Source organism: Pteronotus mesoamericanus, unplaced genomic scaffold, assembly GCF_021234165.1.
Source record: "Pteronotus mesoamericanus isolate MK-2021 breed Mesoamerican mustached bat unplaced genomic scaffold, CSHL_Meso_final contig_46, whole genome shotgun sequence".
NCBI lineage: Eukaryota > Metazoa > Chordata > Mammalia > Chiroptera > Mormoopidae > Pteronotus > Pteronotus mesoamericanus.
The window spans coordinates 818,739-837,067 of NW_026555170.1; the positions used below are offsets into that span (position 1 = coordinate 818,739).

Sequence of the window (18,329 nt, forward strand, 5' to 3'; positions counted from 1 at the left end):
GAGTTCTAGCCCCAGGTCTGCCTCTGCCTACCTACATGCCCTTGAGCAAATTAACCCCTCAGGGCTTCATCTTCTTCATCTTCAAAATTAGGGCATTGGCCCACACAGTTGCAAAGTTCCCTTTAATGTCATGCATTGTAGGATGCTAATATATAAAGCTACAGATACGATCTGAGAGAGTTATTAGTTTATATTTCCCTGTGTGTATTGCTTGAACTCCTCATTGCCCAGCAAGGCAGAAAAGAAAAAACATGCTTCTTCATTGGGAGTTAGCATAATTCCTTGACTCAATATGTGTGATTCCTCAGAGCCTGGAGGTTCAAGCCCAGATGCCAACTTGGAATCCAGTTATTATTGCAACTGGGAGAGAGAAAGTGCTAAAAACAGCCTTTGGTAAAAACATCAATTTGGCCAAAGGAAAAAAAGAAAGCGGCTCTGCATAGTGTGATAATATTTGATATCTTGTTTATCATCTTATCCGGAAATCTTTTCTGCCCCCATCCTATTTCTGCTCTGAAAGAAGGGGAAAGGGCAGACCTTTCCCAGGGAAGATGGGCACTTGTGTGGGACAGAGAGGTATCTCAGCTTAGTGAGGAAAGAGAACAGAGTTGATACCACATCCCTTTCAGCCATGCTGACGCTTCTGGTTTTTGTAAAGGTGTTCACCCCTGTGGGAACGGGGTTAATACGAAACTGACATTTGGAGCCTGGACTAGGGGACTCGTGAAATTCAGCAAGTAATATCTGGAGGAATTAAATTTTTTTTCATCTGAAAATTATCACAAAGATATTCAAGTGTTCCTTAAGGAATAGGAACAAAAGATGAATGTTTAATGCACTCAATTTAACACATGTTTATTAAGGGCCTGCCATTTTTCCCAGGGGTCCTCCGGCCAGTTTCTGAGGAGATGTGGTCCTTGCCCTCCCTAATGAAGGAGGGGGTTTTTGTGTTGGCCAGACACTGGATGCACGAGGACAGGTTCACCTCGGAGACCCAGGCATGGTTAACTGTGGCCCTGAGTGAGAAGCTTGGCGTGGGAGAAAGATGCGCACAACGCAGAGATAATCCAAAACACCAGGTAATCAAAAATGTTATTCTGTGGTTGGCTTCGGCATGTATTTCATTGTTTTTGTGAGAAGGTTTATCTTCCCAATTTTAAGCTTTATAAGCTGATCTGTAACCCTGGGGGGAAAGCTTTTCAAGAATCATGCATTTTTGAAATTAGGTTCCCAGCAGTCCACACAGGAGAAGTAGCACTTTTTGTCTTTCCAATAGCAAAAAAGAGGGGCCTGGCATCAGCATGTATACTTGATGCCCACAGGGGCTTCCTTCCCTGCTATCGGCCAGAACCAGCAGTGAACCACCAGGCATAATGGTTCTTAGAGATGTGCATGAAAAAGTGGGCAGCAAGAAACAGCCCGCAGGTGGTCAGGGTCTGGGGGTCTCAGCTGCCTGTGAAGCCAGAGAAGGGCTTGGAGCCATCCTGACGTGGTTGGTCCTCCCTCCTCTTAGCCTGAGCCCTGGGCTTAGTTAGTAGAGAGGGGCACTGTAGATGACCTTGCTCATGAAACTGGCCCCTATTGTGCCCTTAATCACACTAGAGACAGGCTGTGGTCTGAGGAGAGGAAGTCACAGCTCAGCCCTGAGAGGGACTTTGAGTAAAGGGCCCAGGCACTGTGTGAAGAGCACTGAGAAACCCATCTTTGGGAAGGGGACTCAGTTAGTTGTAAGCCTGGGTGAGTACCTCCATTCAGATGTCATGCTAGCAGAAGCCCCTCCATATCTGACACCTGGCTATCGGGGAGCTGAAACTCTTGGCTAGGTGATGAATTCCCTTATCCAGTGGGAATAGACTGTAAAGATCAAACCACTCTCCTGTGGGTGGCAAGAGTCTGTAGTTTACGTAAAGGCGTCAGCCTCTGTGGGAAGGAAGGAAATAGGAAATTTGCATTTGGAACCGGGACTCAAGTGAGAGTGAAATTTAGTAAGTACTAGCTTTAAACCCAAAGGTGTCGATTTATTGGGTTTGGGTGTTTAATTATCTGGAAGCTCCCAAGAAAGGACACTTCTTCCTGAGAATTTCGTTCCAAAATTCTGGCTTCAAACTTCTAAAAGGATCAAGTGTGAAGGCAGATGGTAGGCTTGGAAAATTCTATTTCCCTATGTAATAAGTGGAGACCTATTTTTCTTTTGTGCGCTTGTTTTATTCTGTTTAGGAAATGGGAGGAGTAGGCACCCCGGGGAAAAAAAGGTTCACACAGCATTTTTAGATAAATTAGATTCAGAGAATCAAATCAAAGACTAGCAGCTCATAAAGTCTTTAAAGATCACCTAACCCACCAATTTAATTTTGCAAATGAAGGCAGTAAAATTCAGAGAGGCTTATGAACTTGCTCAAGGTCACACATCTGAGTTTAGTCCTGGGCAAAGCCAAAACCACTCACAGCTCTGACCAGGCCAGACCCGCAGGAGAGAAAATATCATGATCCTTGGCCATGGCAGGTTCATCTGTACCCCAAACATTCTCTGTCTAAAACTTACTGAGCTCAAAACAGAACCCTAGAGTTCTCATGGGAGATAAAAATTATCGCATGCCTGTTGGGTAGAAGAATCTAGAGAAAGCAGAACTTGATGTTAGAGAAAAGGGACAGCCATCTGCAGACTGAGGCAGGGATGGTAAAAGCCAAAATGAAAATGCTGATCTTGTCTTCAGACAATGGCTATGACCATCAAACACTACCTATAAATTGTGCAGAGCTAATTTCTTTCCCAGTGGGAGTTCATATTCTATGATAGATTGCATCAGCTGCGCAATTGCTTTGGACCACAGAATATGTATACAGAATAGGCTTGCTGAGCCTGCTGATGTCTTAAAGTGACAATCACATATCTTGGACATGCCTCTCAACCCTGAAAGCTCTGAGTTACCAAAAAGAAAGACACCGTCACTTATCTTGTCTTCAGGGTTTGGAGGTTGAAGAAAAATTTTAGTTCTTGGGAAGCTCTGAAAAGCTTGGTTCATTAAGCTGACGCCATAGGTTTTTGCAAAGCCCCTCAGCATAGTGCTCAGCAAGCCGGTGGTTCTAAGATCACATTTGGGAAAGGAACTCAGCTCACAGTGAATCCTGGTAAGTGGACGAGAGCGTTGAACTCTTTGAATGTGATCTGAGATCCTTTTTACTCTAACAAATGGAGACATTGCATCTTGGCCCATCTCTGCTAACGGTCAATTTCTGCGTGTCTAAAGGTGCCCTCTCCACCAAAATGTTCCAGTCGTGAAGGCGCACCCATGCAGCTGACTGCAGCTTTCACTAAATTCCCATAAAATCACTTAACCTCCTCATCAAACTGCTTGCTGGCTCATCTGTGACCCTCAAATCCTTCCTGATTTAGCAGTTAAAGGAAGAGAAATGCCCAGGGACTTATAGATTTTTTAGGTCATTATGAAAATAAGAAAGTGGACAGTGTGTTTAGATTCTTGGGAGGAAAATAATGATGATTTATGAATTGCTTACTCTATGCTAGGCAACGTGCTGCCTGCTTTCGCCTTATCTCATTCAGTCTTTACACCAGCTCCATGGATTAGGTGCTGTTGTTATCCTCATTTTACAGAAGAAAACTTTTTATGTTTGTATAGAAGCACAGGGAGGTTGAGTAACTTTCTCAAGCTGATGCAGAAACAGGACCTGGAATTTAATGATTGACACTCAGATTCCAGAGTTAAATGTTTATTAGTGTAGGGATTATGTTAGGGGGAAGGGGGAGTCACTGATGGTTTGGTCTCTTAAGCTGCTAAAATAATTCCTAAAGAAGTGTGTTCTCATTTGATCCTTATGACAGCATCACCGAGCAGTTATCACTCTCACCACTTGACAAATAGGGAAACTGAGGTCTAGCAAGTTAAGGAACTTGCCCTGACCCCAAAGTGTGAGCAATTTCATATTAACTGCAACTGCCAAATGTCTGGGTTGGTTAATTAATTAACAATTGGTCATTGGGTAACAATTGATTACATATTTCCCATAGTTCCTCTCTTTTCAGGAATAACCATACAACTGTATCTTCACACAACATTGTATGTCTGGCTCAGCGCTTCTCCCTGGGAGGGCGGGAGCTGTGGCGTCCAGCGCCTGGTGGGAAGGTCTTGGCAGTATTTGTAAAGCAGCGTGTGGGGGTGTAACTCAGGGCGGATCTCAAAAACTCTCCTTTGGAAAGGGAACAAAATTGACAGTAAACCCACGTAAGTTTGAATAACTAATGCTTTCAAATTTCTCTCTGGAAAACTGATTCCTAAATTTTTCCATTCTGTTTTATAACCCAAATCCAAACCACAGAAGCCCATTGACAGGCTCCAATTCAAACCACCACTGACGTGCACTGACCTCGTGCAGGATATTTCTCTTTCCCCTCAGATGCTACTTTATCTAATGGATGAGAATGGCAGTGCTAGTAGAGCATTGAAGTAAGGAGTCAGACTGTTAGAAAGCTTAATTTCTTTTTTTTTTTAGTTATTCCTTTATTTATTTATTTATTTTTAGAGAGAGGGGAAGAGAGGAAGGAAAAGAGGGAGAGATATAGCAATATGTGGTTGCCTCTCATGCGCCCCCTACTGGGGACCAGGCCCCCAGCCCAGGCATGTGTCCTGACTAGGAATTGAACCAGCGACCCTTTGTTTCACAGACTGGTGCTCAACCCACTGAGCCACACCAGCCAGGGCAGAAAGCTTAATTTCTTACTATAATTGATGATATTTTTTTCCATCAGACTAAGAGAAAAATCACTCTGAGCCTCTGTTTCCTTCCTCAGTAAAAAGGAGAGGTAATTCTGACTCCTGCTTCACCAAAACAGGTGTCCTGGGAGGGATGTCGTCACATTTCCAGTGAAGTGACAAGAGTGCAAAGAAAAAGGAGGGCCCCGGGGTGGTCCTTAAACTGTACCACCAGACCCTCATTAGAAAGAGCTGGTTTTATATGAACATTTAATTAGACAGCAAGGGGAGTCAGGCAACTGGGTTTTTGTAGAGTCTCATATCATTGTGTGATACAGGAAGCAATAATAAGTTGATATTCGGAAAAGGAACAACGCTGAGTATTAGACCAGGTATGTGTTAAACAAGATCATTTGTTTCTCATTGTAAGCCACTGCTCTTAGAAATTCAGTGTGAGATCACTGAATTCCTCACCCAGTTGTTTGCATTTGGGGGTCTTGGTGCCAAGTGTCTTTCTCGTGAAATGGTGATGAGGGCGGCCTCTGACTGGAGGTTATTTGTGGCTGTTTCTTCAACACATTTAAGCACTTGGAAATATGAATTTCTTTTTTGTTATTTTGGAGATGCATGTATGACAAATGGAATCTGGATAGAAGTTTTAGTGTGTAGCAGAAGAAAGCATTTAGAAAAGAAGAGGGGATCGATAGGACAGACTAGACCAAAGGACACAGCAATGGCAGGGGATGTACAACGCAACTTGATCCAAAAGGAGACAGTGAGGTGTAACCTACTGATGTGAACAACTGAACCACCACTTTCGTGGTATCTACCTTGTCTTCCCGAGGCCTCCGTGTCGGTTCAATTAGGGGAAAAAATTGCCCACTCCCTGTAACACTCAAAATCTTGGAGCCAACCCAGCTGGGGAAAGCCATGTAAGATTTTCTGGTGCTGACATTGATAACAAGCTGATATTTAGGGAAAGAGTAAGATTAAAAGCAAACATTCAAAATAGAAAGATCATGAACTTCTAAAAACATGCCCCATGGCACTGTTACCTGTTGTGTTGCTAGTTGAGATGTTTTTATCCTTTCCTTAGCTAAGCTCTGCAGCAGAGAGAAGCCCCTTTTAATACCCACTCATTTCTGTGCCCCTCAGAGGAAAAGTAGCAACTAAGCTTGGAGGTGTGAGAGGATTCCATAATCCACATGCAAGGACAGCCCTTCCCTCTATCTTGCAATATCAAGAAAGATATTTTGAGCGCTGCCCACCATTCTCAAAATAAACCTAATATGAATTACCAGTAACCTGAATGTAGCTAAAATTTTGCCCATGAGGGAATCTGTTTACTACAAAGGAAATTCATTCCATAAAATTGTTTGGGGTTTAACTTTTGCTTACAATTCTTAAGAGATACCAACTACTCAATGTGTACTTCAAAGTTAACCTTCTACTTTCACGGTCAAATTATTATCTACATTCAAAAGGTTAGAATCAAGGTGCCCTAGTGAGTAGTATGCTAGCTTCAGGTGACCTCCCTGAAGTCCTTTATGCCTAAAACAGCACAAGATTTTAAAAAGCATATCCATGCTGACCTGTGTTGCCCAGTTGCTAACTAGAGTCTAAGGAGCAAGTGGGTCAGCTGCTATGTTTCCACATTGAGTTGTACATTTAGAGTCCTCCAGATATTAGAAATGATAATCAGGAAAAGCACATGCCATTTCATTTTTATTTATAAATCTCATCTCTGCCAGAGAACTGTTATAAACTTCCTCCCAAAGGTGTTATATTCATCCTTCTTTTGGTTCTTTTATTTGTGATGTGTACAGAGATGAAATATTGGTGGAGATTCAAAAGCACATCCACAAGATTTACCTTAAGCTTTGCCTGTCAGAGAGAGTCTAAGAGCAAAAGAGATGGGAAGATGACATTTTGGAACTAGATTAAAAAAGAAATCCAAATTAATCCCAAGGAGCAATGCTCAGTAGACAGTTATTTAGACAGAAGCACGTCAACCCGGCAAGTCTAGTTGCTCAGTTGGCTGGACTGCCCCTGTCTTGGGTTTACCTGGAAGAGTAATAATAACTTGTTCACCCCAGTCCTGTCTTTGGAAGACAGAAGTGTCAACCCCCAGCCCTAAAAACTCCTTGTGATTTGGTTTATTTCAATAGAGTTTATCATTACACACAGTGTTCTGGAAGTAATATAAAAGTGCATTCGTATCTCCTACAAATGGAAATGAAATGTAAATTTAGATTGTAAATATATGACTGGAGTAAACAGATAGCATGAAAAAAAGATGAAGAGATTAGAAACTTGCCACATTTCTCTAATCCTAAAGGGGATGTTCTATAAATAGTTTAAAACTATTGGAGAGGAGTGGGGAGGAGGAAGGGAAAGAACAGAGGCAAACAGATTTTCTCCTAATCCTCTTCACTTTGCAAAATTAGAAATTGTTTTTTAATCACATTTCCCTGAGCAGAGGAAAGAAATCGTGTCTGTTTTCAGACTAAAGGGCATGTGGGTGGGTTTCTCCTAGAAGTGATCTTGAGGGGGGCTCCCTGGTGGTAGCAAGAGCTGGCAATATCCTGGTTGAGGGAAGGAATGAGCACAAAAATAGGTCCAAGTAATTGTGCAGGGACAGGAAGGTTTTAGCCCGCGAATTAAGTCCTAGACGAGCGGACCTTAGCATTCAAACCGGAAACGGTAAGGAGGGAGCCAGCTCAGCTTCACTCAGGAGCCCTGGTGTATTCTGAATTTAAAAGTTCTTTTCACCCAGCTGTTTTTAGGGGGAGCTCTGAAAAGACTGAAAGAAAGATTTTTTTTAAATGTTAGAATTCTATGAAGTGGAATAAAGATGTTAAATATTCAGCTGGCAAAGAGGTTAAAAATCTGGTACATGCCTCCAAAAGAGACTAATGGAGACTTTGTCAAAGAGAAAATAAGAAGCCCCAAGGAGGCACTGCCCTAAGCCTGGCTTGTGAGATTCGGGCCATTGTCCACAGCAGTCCGCCCCCCTTTGGGGAGCCGAGCAGGCGTCCTCCTCCAGGGGGAGCCAGTGGGGCCTTGGGTGAGGTTTGTGTAAAGCTCTTCGCTGGGGTGTAACTCAGGGAGTGCTGGCCAGAAGCTGGTATTCGGGCAAGGAACCAGGCTGACCGTCAACCCCCGTGAGTATGAAAGGAGCCACGTGGGGCTCCCTCCAGCCTTTCCCTCTCCAGGCAGACCAGGAAAGTCAAAAAGCCCTCCAACGTCTCCCTTCGAACATGGCCCTGGGAAAGCTCCCTCGCTCTGCTCCCTTTCTGCAGTTTCCAGTCAACCAGAATCTAAAGAGTTGATGCGAGCAATTTCAATAAAAAGTGCAATAAAGTAGAAACTGTGTGAGTGCCAGTCAGGGGTAGACAATGAGGGAAGAAGCAAAAGAGATGGACTACTGAAACTAAGGTGGCAGCTTAGACATAAAGAGAAGAAAAGCAATGAAAATTTTAAAAATAAATAATGTGTGCATTTACCAGGCCTCTGTTGCCTTCTGGAGGCCCAGCTCTTATGTTCAGTGGCCGCCTTTGGGCTTGTTATCAAATAACCTGTAGTTTAGTGCAGGGCTGCCGATCAAGACTGTATTGACCCCAAAGGCCTTTCAGTAAGGAGCAGCTCCTGCTCCTGTTTTTGTAAAGCGCTCCCTGGCTGTGGGAATAGTGGAAGTAGCAGCTACAAACTGACATTTGGAAAAGGAACCCTCTTGACTGTGAATCCAAGTAAGTTTGAAGGGGCTGACAGGGTGGGTGGTGAAGCACCCCTTTCTTCTCATTTAAATTAGTATCCACCCCCACTCCGAACATCCCAGGTTAGTTTCCAAATCTAATGCTGTGTTGGGAAAACATGGCCCCTGTCAGAGAGATTAGAACTCCATTGTACAAAGACTAAATTACCTTCAGCCAAAAACATTCCTATCATCCATCTTAAATAAAATTATTGGTACAGGGAGAAAAATTGAATACCGGATCCTGAGGGATTCAGCTAAAGCCAGGAAATGTTTGCCAAAAAGATAGAGAGGAAATTGGCATATTGTGACTATGCAAATTCAGAAGACCAAAAATAAATCTTCCTGACACAGATACTAAAACTTCTCCTAAATTTATCTCTAAAATAATGGGACCCTGCAATTTTATTAACAAATGCTGGAAATTCAACAAACAGATTTTTTTTTCTTCTTTTCCCTTCATGTAATCGCTCTTAAAGGAACTGTTCTCAATCCCCAGTCCAGTAACTGAGATCTCTGTGAGTGGAACTGTCTTGTTAACTCAGGCAGAGCATTTAACCCCATTTTTCCCTCAGTTACCAAAACCATTGATTGAGCCTCTACTTTACTTAGTTCAACTGCAGAGACGGGGAGAAAAATCATTTGTCTACCGAGGTGTGAGAATAGAGAGGTACACTCTCTTCTTCGAATATGTGCCCACCTTTCCATAATGGTAATAATGTGCGTAAGTACTTGGAAAAGTTTAAAATGCTATAAAATTGCTGTTGGCACTTCTAGAAAATCTGTTTCTGATAGGTTTCTGAGAGTGGTGCTTATAAACTAATGCTGAGAAGACTGATTTGTTACACAATTTGGTTAAAGCGGAAATGAGGAAAACCTGTTGAAGGACTTCAGTTTCCTTTAGACAGGAGCTAAGTGTCCCAGTTGCAGCATTTCATTTATTCAGATCTGCCTTCTGTGATTAGAAGAAGATGCAGGACCAGGAAAGGCATGTTGCAAAACACAGCCCAGTCACAGTTCTTGAAAAGTACAGCGGGGTGACGCAGTGCAAGTGGAGCTGAAGGAGTTAATGCAGCCTGGTAGCAGAGGACCTGGAATGTTCTGGGATAGGCCCTGTTAGAAGAACACACAGTGTGGTTAGCCATGAAGTTGTCATGTGCAGCAGTGCCTTGCTCAGCAGGGGGCAAAATCAGTGTCCATCTGCAACAATAGAAACAATGAATAATACATTACATTGTTAAATCCCACGCATTCAGCGGTCTCTGAGCATCTATCTAATTAAAGCTTCAAGGGAATGCGTATGAACATCCTGAAGATTCAAGGACAGGACGTCACTTTTTAGATCATGGGCAGTGTAGGCTAGAGGCTATACAGGAGGTTTTATCTTTGGTGTCTTGCTAGAAATGCACCGGAATGCATGGGAAGCTGGGAGCCCTCAGTACTCGGTTGGCCTCTACACTTTAACGTGTGGACAAGAGGCCAGGGAGTTTGACAGCCTAACCATGCAAAGGAAATATCTGTGCGGGGCAATCATCTTTCCAAAGCTCTGAACAGTACTTGTATGCCAGATTTTCCATGCAATGGACTCTTTATATGCAGGGGCTACAAGGCAAGGCTGGGGTATAAGAGACCTATGATTAAATTCTGTTTTCCCTCAACCAGCAGAACAGAGAGAGATTGTTGCCACAGCAACATAGTGGTGCTGTCTGAGGGCTTCTGCTAAGGACAGGCATCTGAGTTGGCTTGTGTCCTGATATTATAACAACTGGAGTAGGGTGTGAGGAACTCTTTAAACTGTGATGTTGTAAAATAGGGACGAGATGGAAAGAGTCGCTTGAATCCCTGACTGCTGTGCTTAAAGCAGACAGAGATGTCTGTTTCTACATAATAGCCTTTTTCTCTCACATTTTTCACATTGATAAGCAAGCTAAAGCTTTGACCATTTGTGGGTAGGTGGTTGGTTAAAGAGATGACCACAGAGACTAGCACAAATTCAGTCAACACAGTTGAAGAGTTTAGAAGTTGAATGCGACTAAAGGGCTATATATTTGGTTTTCACATCCTTGGGGATATGATTTGATCCCCATTGTGCCGATGATGGGCCTGCCTCAATTTTTCTTCTTACACCTTTTGTGGCATCCCTCAGACACAGCCCAGGAGACCCCCAGGCTTCCTGTGGTTATGAATATCAGCAATGGAAGCTGTGTTTGGTCCAAGAATGAAATTTACAGCAACCCCAAGTAAATAGGCAGAAACCTCCCTCTAGCAGAGACCTCACTTAACTCTACCACTGTGGCTGCTCTGTGAGGTCAGAACACCTCTCATGAGACGGTAGGGTGACCAGCTGTCCCAGTTTGTCTGGGATTGAGAGGCTACCCAAGACAAAGGTCTCTCTTTGCTAAACCAAGAACAGCCCAGGAAAGCTAATCACCATAACACGGCTCAGGTGCAAACTCTCTGTGACATACCACTAACATTTCACCAAGTTCAAAACTGATAGAAAAGCCACTCTGTGAAAAAAGACTGTGTCAACTGTGCCCATCTTTTTCATTTCTTATGCTGGGGCATGAAGCGAAGCTCTGGAGACAATGTTTCATGAGGCTGGAGCCTAAACCGCATCTAATTCTAGTCAGCCTCCTTAAAAGTTGAACTCCTGTCTTCTTGTAATCAATTCATTGTCATTAGAAATGTGTGACACCTCAAAGGGAGGGGAGGACATGACTTGAAAACTGATCAGAGAAATTGTCCTGAAAGTGATGCTGTAAAATGGAAATGAGACCTTTAGAAAGAGAGATGCTGAACATAAGAAATTTGTAAGCCTCAGGATGGAAAACAGAGGAAGAGGAGAGAGATGGCAGGCAGGGGGGATACAGCAGGTCAGTGTCCTAGGACCAGGCATGGAAATGATCCTCCAACCTCCAGTGGGAAGAAACTCAGCCTCACAAATCCAGGTCCCTTTGGGTGAGTTTCTTCTTCCCAGAATTAAAGAGGAAGATGCCTCTGAGCCTCAGCAGCCCCCTGGGGTTCTTGTAAAGGCCTCTGTTACAGTGTTAACTATGGTGGTGGTGGCAGCTATGGCAAGCTGATGTTTGGAAAGGGGACCATCTTGACTGTCCATCCAAGTAAGTATAACAGGACACAGTAACACACTAGAAATTCTGGAATGTCCCCCCTAGCGTCACATTTGAAAGAAATGTATGTTGTCTGGGAACCAGATCTTGCTTGAGATTAACGAGTAGCCTCCAAGGTGCTGTCCTTCTTTAATCTCAATATTAATAATTCCCTTTTAGACCCTGAACCATTAGGCCTAGCCTCCTGCTTTTAAGTAAAGCTGACCTTGACCCTGAAAAGATAGAAAAGAATCTTTGCTGCTCTCAGAGCCTCCTCTGGAGATGATGACCAACTTTAGAGGCGAGAGGTCACCCTTTACAACCTACTTCCCTGAGTAACCCATTCTAACATTTAGTATCATTTTCTATCAGAAAATTCCTCCTTTTATCAATCTTGGCTCAGCTGAGGCCATTTCCACTGGTATCCACAGTGGAGAGGGATAATTGAGAGCAGAGTTTGAATGGGTAGGTGGCATTCCATTCAGAATGGGTTTTAAATGAAAGCAGAGAGGGAGAAAATGAAAACTGAATGGGAATCTGAGGTCTTATTTCAAATCCCTCTGTGTTCTCTGCCTGCCTCATGCTACATCTGTAGATACAAAGAAAGAGAGACAGAGGAGAAAAAGGTGGAAAGAAATACGCATCCATTGTGTTCATTTCCAGCTCTTACACCACCAGGCAAGAGATTACAATTCATTCCAAAGAGTTTCAGATACAAGGCTTAATACCTTTCTCCTTGTGGTGACTTGTATCCTTGCTGATAATTAGAGCAGATAGAAAGATTTGGCTTTAGTGTGTTTGTGGCTGCACCCCGCCGGGAAGAGAGAGAAACTGACTGTTTTTTTAAGATTCATAAAGTTCCTCCTGTCAGTTGCTGTAAAATGCCCTGCTGCAGGAAGAAGCATGACAGCTCGCAGAGGCTGATATTTGGACAGGGGATGCGGTTAACCGTGAAGCCAGAAAGACCCAAACTCACAGTGTCTCCCCGTGTCTTTTTGCATTTTTAGCTTTTGGCTCTTTCTTGCAAGGATTCTAATGGAGTCAGATGGAAATAGATCAAGGATACTCTGGAGCCCTGTGGGTGTTCAGAAACGATAAATGAAAGAAAGGAGAGGCATGAAGGAGGTGGGGAGTTAAAAAGCAGGAATGTATCTTTCACTGCAGCTTAATTAGACTGAGGTGGGGAGGTGGGTATCCAGAGAAGAGTGTCATCGCTCGGACAGTGATTGCAGGACACTCTGCTTTCCTAGGCTTTCCACTGAGGACAGGGTTTTGCCCCCATGCCAAAGGGGGGAAAGTCCAGTCCCTGTACCTTGGTACCGGCAGAGTCGATCAGGCAGGCAGCTCAGCCCCGAGCCTGTGTGTGTGCAGGGGGTGGTATGACCTCGCTGCCCATCTGCTCCACAGAGCGGCAGCATCAGTGCCCACCCGGTGAGTGGGAAGCTAGAATGGGTGGTGCTGCTGGAGTTGGCTTGTTACAATCATCTTGGATGTGGGAGTTGCCTCCAAGGAAAGCCTGGTTCTAATGAGCAGGGACAGGCTGGACCACTCTTGTCCAGATTTTGTTGAGTTTCTCCAAGCCCGGTAATGCAGGAGCCAAAACTGAGAGGTTGACGTTTGAGCCTGGGATCCCTTTGATTGAAATCTGCCAAAGGAATTGGAAAGGCCGAAACTGCCTTGAGAGCTCTGCTTTTGGTGTTAGCTCCCTGGCAGTTGTCATTTCAGCAAAACGCATCCACTTAGAAAGGTCAGCTCTTCATTAGCCAGACAAATGAGAACAACATATTGACCAGAAATAAGGAGCAGGGAGCCTGGATCTCACCCTCTGAGAGCCTGGCATTTCCAGTTCTTTAATCACAGAGTGCCTGTGAACATATGCTATCTCAGAGAAGGCGGATCACCTGCGCCTGAGGACCTGGTGTCACCAAGCAAGGGCTTGGGGATGGAAATGGAATGCAGATTAGGCTGTTGTGTGGATGGGGGAATAGCAGGGAAGGGAAAGGGAGGCCAGAGAGTTCACTGATGCCCTTAAAACCTGTCATATGTCACGAATTATAATGACACCACGGCGGAGATGCACACACTCCCAGCAAGGTTCGTATCATCCTCAGGAGGCTGGCTCCACACTCACAGATCCCATCCCATAGCTCTGAGATGCTTTGAAGTGGCATCAAGAAAGACTGGGGTCTAAGATCTCTAAGAGTCACCTGTCAGTTATTGCAAAGGGTTGGGTGGCTGTGTGACAACCTCCAACAAGCTGACGTTTGGGCAAGGGACAAGCTTATCAGTTATTCCAAGTAAGTCTCCCCACGACTTTGCCTGCGAAATGTGGGGTGGGGACAGGCTACTAGTCACACGCATGGGGCTGCAGTGGCTGTGGAGGCGGCATGTGGTTGAGAACACAAAGCTGAGGGATCAAGATATATGAACTCTGACCAGAAAAGAAGGTCAAAGAATGGCGAATGTAGGTGGGATCCTTAAAGGGTGGTATAGAAAGCTTGGGACTTGAAAGTGGCAATTTGAAAAACAAGGGACCAACTTGTGCTCTACCCCTCCATTGTCTGCACATGGGGGACAAGGTGTGGGGCAGGACGGACAATGAACACAGCAGAATGGGGGTGTTAGGGAAATGGGGCAGGATGGAGAGGAGCAAGTTGATCAGAGCCTCATACTGGATTAACCTGGAGACAATGAGTTATTCCAGAAATTTCACAAAGAAATAAAATCCTTCCCAGAGTGGAAAAAGGTAATAAAGACACCTAATTAAAATGTACTTCAAAATCATATGATCATCAGGAGAGAAATTAGATCTTAAAAGAATTTTTTAAATGCCCAGGAACAAAACAAATGGGCCTACACTTTTAATTAAACAGCAAGCTGCGCAGGATGCACCTCAGCCCTCTCTTTAATCCCCACTCAGGAGGACTCAGTCCCTCCAGCCACGCATGGGCACAGCTGCTCTAAGCCTTCAGGTTCCTTCCACTGATGCCCTTGCTCCTGTGCCTGTATGTGGTGGGGGGAAAGGCAGTCTGTCTGCGTGTCTGTCAGTTAGTGGGGGCGGCGGGGGGAGCATGGCTCTCTCTCCTCTGCCTGGTTTTTGTTGAGCTTCCTATCACAGTGTAACACTGGGAACCAGAACCTCTATTTTGGGAGAGGGACACGTTTGACAGTCATTCCAAGTAAGTCAAAGAAAATTTTCCATCACTATTGTGCTGTGCAAACCCTTTAAACTCCAGAGAGAATCATCAATAGTCTTCTACTCTATTTCTCTGCTTTTCTGTATAAATTTATCTGAAATATAGCGAAGAGCCCCTCCTACCCACCCGTAGAGTGATTGAATGATTGACACCATGACAGGTCTTTATTTTCCTGCCTGAAAATCCCTGGGACTAGGGGGACAAAATGTTGTCTGCAGTCATGGCCATCCCCTAGCTCGCCCCTCACATCCGCATGGACCAGAGACATCTGGCCCTTTGTGGCATGGGCCACGGGAACAGAGAATGGAGGGACAACTGAGAGAAAATGGACCAGAAGGTGAGAAAAGGGACATGAGGCACTTCAGAGAGAACTGGAATGTGGGAGGGTATAAAAGGATGAGAAGGATGGCAGGGGATTCCAGGCGCATGCCTGTGTTTAGACCCGAGGGGATTCTGATAGCACCTGGAGAGAGAAAGAGGATTTTTATTCTCTCTGAAGAAAGGGTTGGCAGAAAAATCAAAACCGTTCTCATCTGTCAAGCCTCTTCTAATTATGTAGCCTTTTATTTCCATCTCTCTCAGTTGCTCCAACAGGAAGTGATGTGAAGGGGTCACTGGTGGCTTTGACATTGTACAAGCATTTTGAGGAGGGGGTCACAAGAAATGAGGGCAGAGAGTGCTTGTAGTAGTTTGAAGAATTTGGAGCAGTGGTTTTTGCAATGACTTAGAATACTGTGTGTCTACCTATGGAAACGAGAAATTAATCTTCGGGACCGGGACCAGGCTTACCATTACCCCCAGTAAGTACTTCATCCTTGGCCACAGAATCAGTTCTTTAATGTCCAGGTTGCCTGTGTAAAATCCCGGGGGTTATACTAGACCATGCAGGCTTCTAAAGGAGGGTTTCCATCTGTCCTTTCTCATAGCTGTTAGAGGTGGGTGTTAGCCAAATATCTGAGCTTCTGGGCGAACTCCAGTCTTGAATATTTAATTCAAAACTAGAAAATATGACTCGCAGTTCTGTTTTTGCTGCTGCCATTATGTGATAATGTGACATGTGAAGAGAATCAGACAGAATGACTGCATCTTCATTTTTATCATGTATGATCATTTTAACTTGGAATACTGTAAGTGTTTGGAAGGAACGGTAGAAATGTAGGCTCTCAAGGAGAGAAACAAACCAGAAGATCCAGAGAAACAGGCAGACAGAATGCCAGGAGGTATAATTTTACAAAACTAGTCCATGTGTGTCTGTCTTTGCAGATGGCAAAGGTATTTGAAAAAGTGCTAAGAGCTGATGTTCTGGTAGGGCTGACTTACTCAATGGGAAGCTAAGTACTGATCCAAAAGGGACAGTTTAAACTTGGAAAACAGAGCAGGTAGTTGGGGGTGAGCGGCAAGGTTAGTGGCATTTATCAGTGTGGAAGCGGCACATCTGCATTTAGTAAATTACAGCTGGCAGAAGACAAAGAACTGCTAAAAAACAACTATGTGTGAGAGACAAATAGGTGAAGTAGGTAGGGAGATGATGATAGATATAAGACAGATGATAGAAGATAGATACATACATACATACATACGGGCTGGATATATACGCACAGAGTAATGTGAAAAACATGGGGCAAAAAATTTTTTGTGCCTAAAATTAAAAGCTATGGAAAATTTGAAAGTGTTCGCTTTGTAACCAAAGACAACCTTCCAACGTGGAAAGAAAAGCACACGGAAAGGGCAAGGGCGAGAGGGCTGGAGCCTGCCCAAGGCTGGGTTTCCCGGCTGTCTTAACCACCCCGTTACCTAGAGGAATCTTATTTGTTTTCTTTTTTCTGCATTCAAAAGTTAAGGCCTGAATATTAAGGCTTTGGATGGCTCAGACTCTTGTAGTGAAAATTACAGCTAGGCTGGCTAAAGCACCCTTAGACGTCAAACTCTCTTTCTTCTCCTCTCTTTGGATAGAATAGGAAAGTGGTGCTGTTCCCATTCTGTACCTGGGGACAGGGAGCTCCCAAAGTTACAAAGTGAGACAGTAGGAAACCTGAGCTCTGGGGACCCAGCAACAGTCGGTCCACAGCCTGCCCCAGATGCCATAGCCGCCAGAAACATCCCAGGTGAAAACAGAATACAGCCAAGGAAAATGCCATGCTCCTCTGTGCCATTAACAGGCAACTCAGTCTAAGAATGCTTCACCCAGAGTGGCTCTAAACCAACTCAGGGCCCCAAATATTTGAAAATATGTGGTAACCAGCTAAAATGAATTCATTTCCAAGCAGCACTTTCAGAAATTTTTAGTGATAGGTAGTGGCTCTGGGTTTTGAAATTGGAGGACATCACAGCAGAGTAGAATTGTTTGGATGATTAGGATTAATGAGATGAAAGAAAATTATGGCTAAAGAGCTAGAAAAGTACTGAAAAAAAAAAAAAGATGCACTAAACCTCTGGAGTATTCCTTCAAGAAAAAAGTTGTAGCATTTATCCTAGTCCAAGAAGCAAAGAGTACACATAAGCCAAATTCCATACACAACCAACTTTCTCACGTTTAGAAGTTTCTGTAATTATTACAATGTTCTTGGCTTCTTGGCCAAATGCCAGCAGGTCCTTAATGCAAAGTGGAACAGGCTTCTGCTTCCAGGGCCAAGTCCCTCGCCCCCCCACTGCACCCCACACACGCCCACGGCGACACACTGTTTTTGTAGAGGAGTTTGATGCTGTGTGAACTACGGAAACAAGCTGATCTTTGGCTCAGGAACCACTTTGAGAGTCCACCCTTGTGAGTACAAACCTCATTCTGGCCCACCCTAAGCACAACCCAAGTTTCATTACGTATTGAGTAGACTCTTTCTGATTTAGAAGTATGTGATTCTAAAGAAAGAAAAAGTAAATTTCAGTGCAACACAAGCACTTTATTAGTGTGGTTCACTCCCAGATGTCCATGTATTGTCATTGAAAGAGTTCATCACACCAATTAACTGGGGTGACCCACAGCTTTAAAACAGAATCTTAAAAATTTTTTCAACGTCAACATCTCTGTGGACCATACTGCTTGCTGTTTGGGTGTCTTAATTCATAAAATGGATCAGTGTAGTCTGTGCTCCTGAGCTTAGAGATTGTAACTTAGAAAGCTTCTGACTTGGAGAGGAGTGAGAAAAGATCCACGCTGCCTGGCTTAGGGCATTTCTGGGTCAGTGTCAGGGGAAAGCCAGAGCAGACGGGTTGGTGATGTGACACTCGTGACAGGTGTCTGCCCTGTTTCTGTAAAGCTGCTGACAGCAGTGGGAACACTGGCGGTGGCTACAAGCTGACTTTCGGGACCGGGACTCGTTTAGCAGTGAAGCCCAGTAAGTCTGAGAGGAAAGAGCGATCTCTGTGTGTTTTTCTAGTATGTGTCCTAGTCGGATGTTTGGCTTGTCCTGTTTTAGATTCCAAGTATACAAACCATGGCGTCTTTTCAGGTCCCTTTAAATAGTTGTGATTAAAGGCCTCTGTTCTACCCATCCTCCCTATGTGATAGGGAGAGTTTTGTGGCTATAGTCACTGTCCTGAAGAAGTCAACATTGATGCTGTT

At 44.2% G+C, this 18,329-nt stretch overlaps 1 protein-coding gene across 1 annotated transcript in view; it reads left to right on the forward strand.

Moving 5' to 3' along the window:
• Positions 1 to 18,329, forward strand: part of LOC129074121 (T cell receptor alpha chain MC.7.G5-like) — a 261,147-nt gene that overhangs the window by 187,696 nt on the left and 55,122 nt on the right. Inside the window, exon 4 of the mRNA XM_054577788.1 lies at positions 8,400 to 8,458. Within this exon, the coding sequence (XP_054433763.1) occupies positions 8,400 to 8,458 (59 nt within the window). The remainder of the gene's footprint in view (positions 1 to 8,399; positions 8,459 to 18,329) is intronic.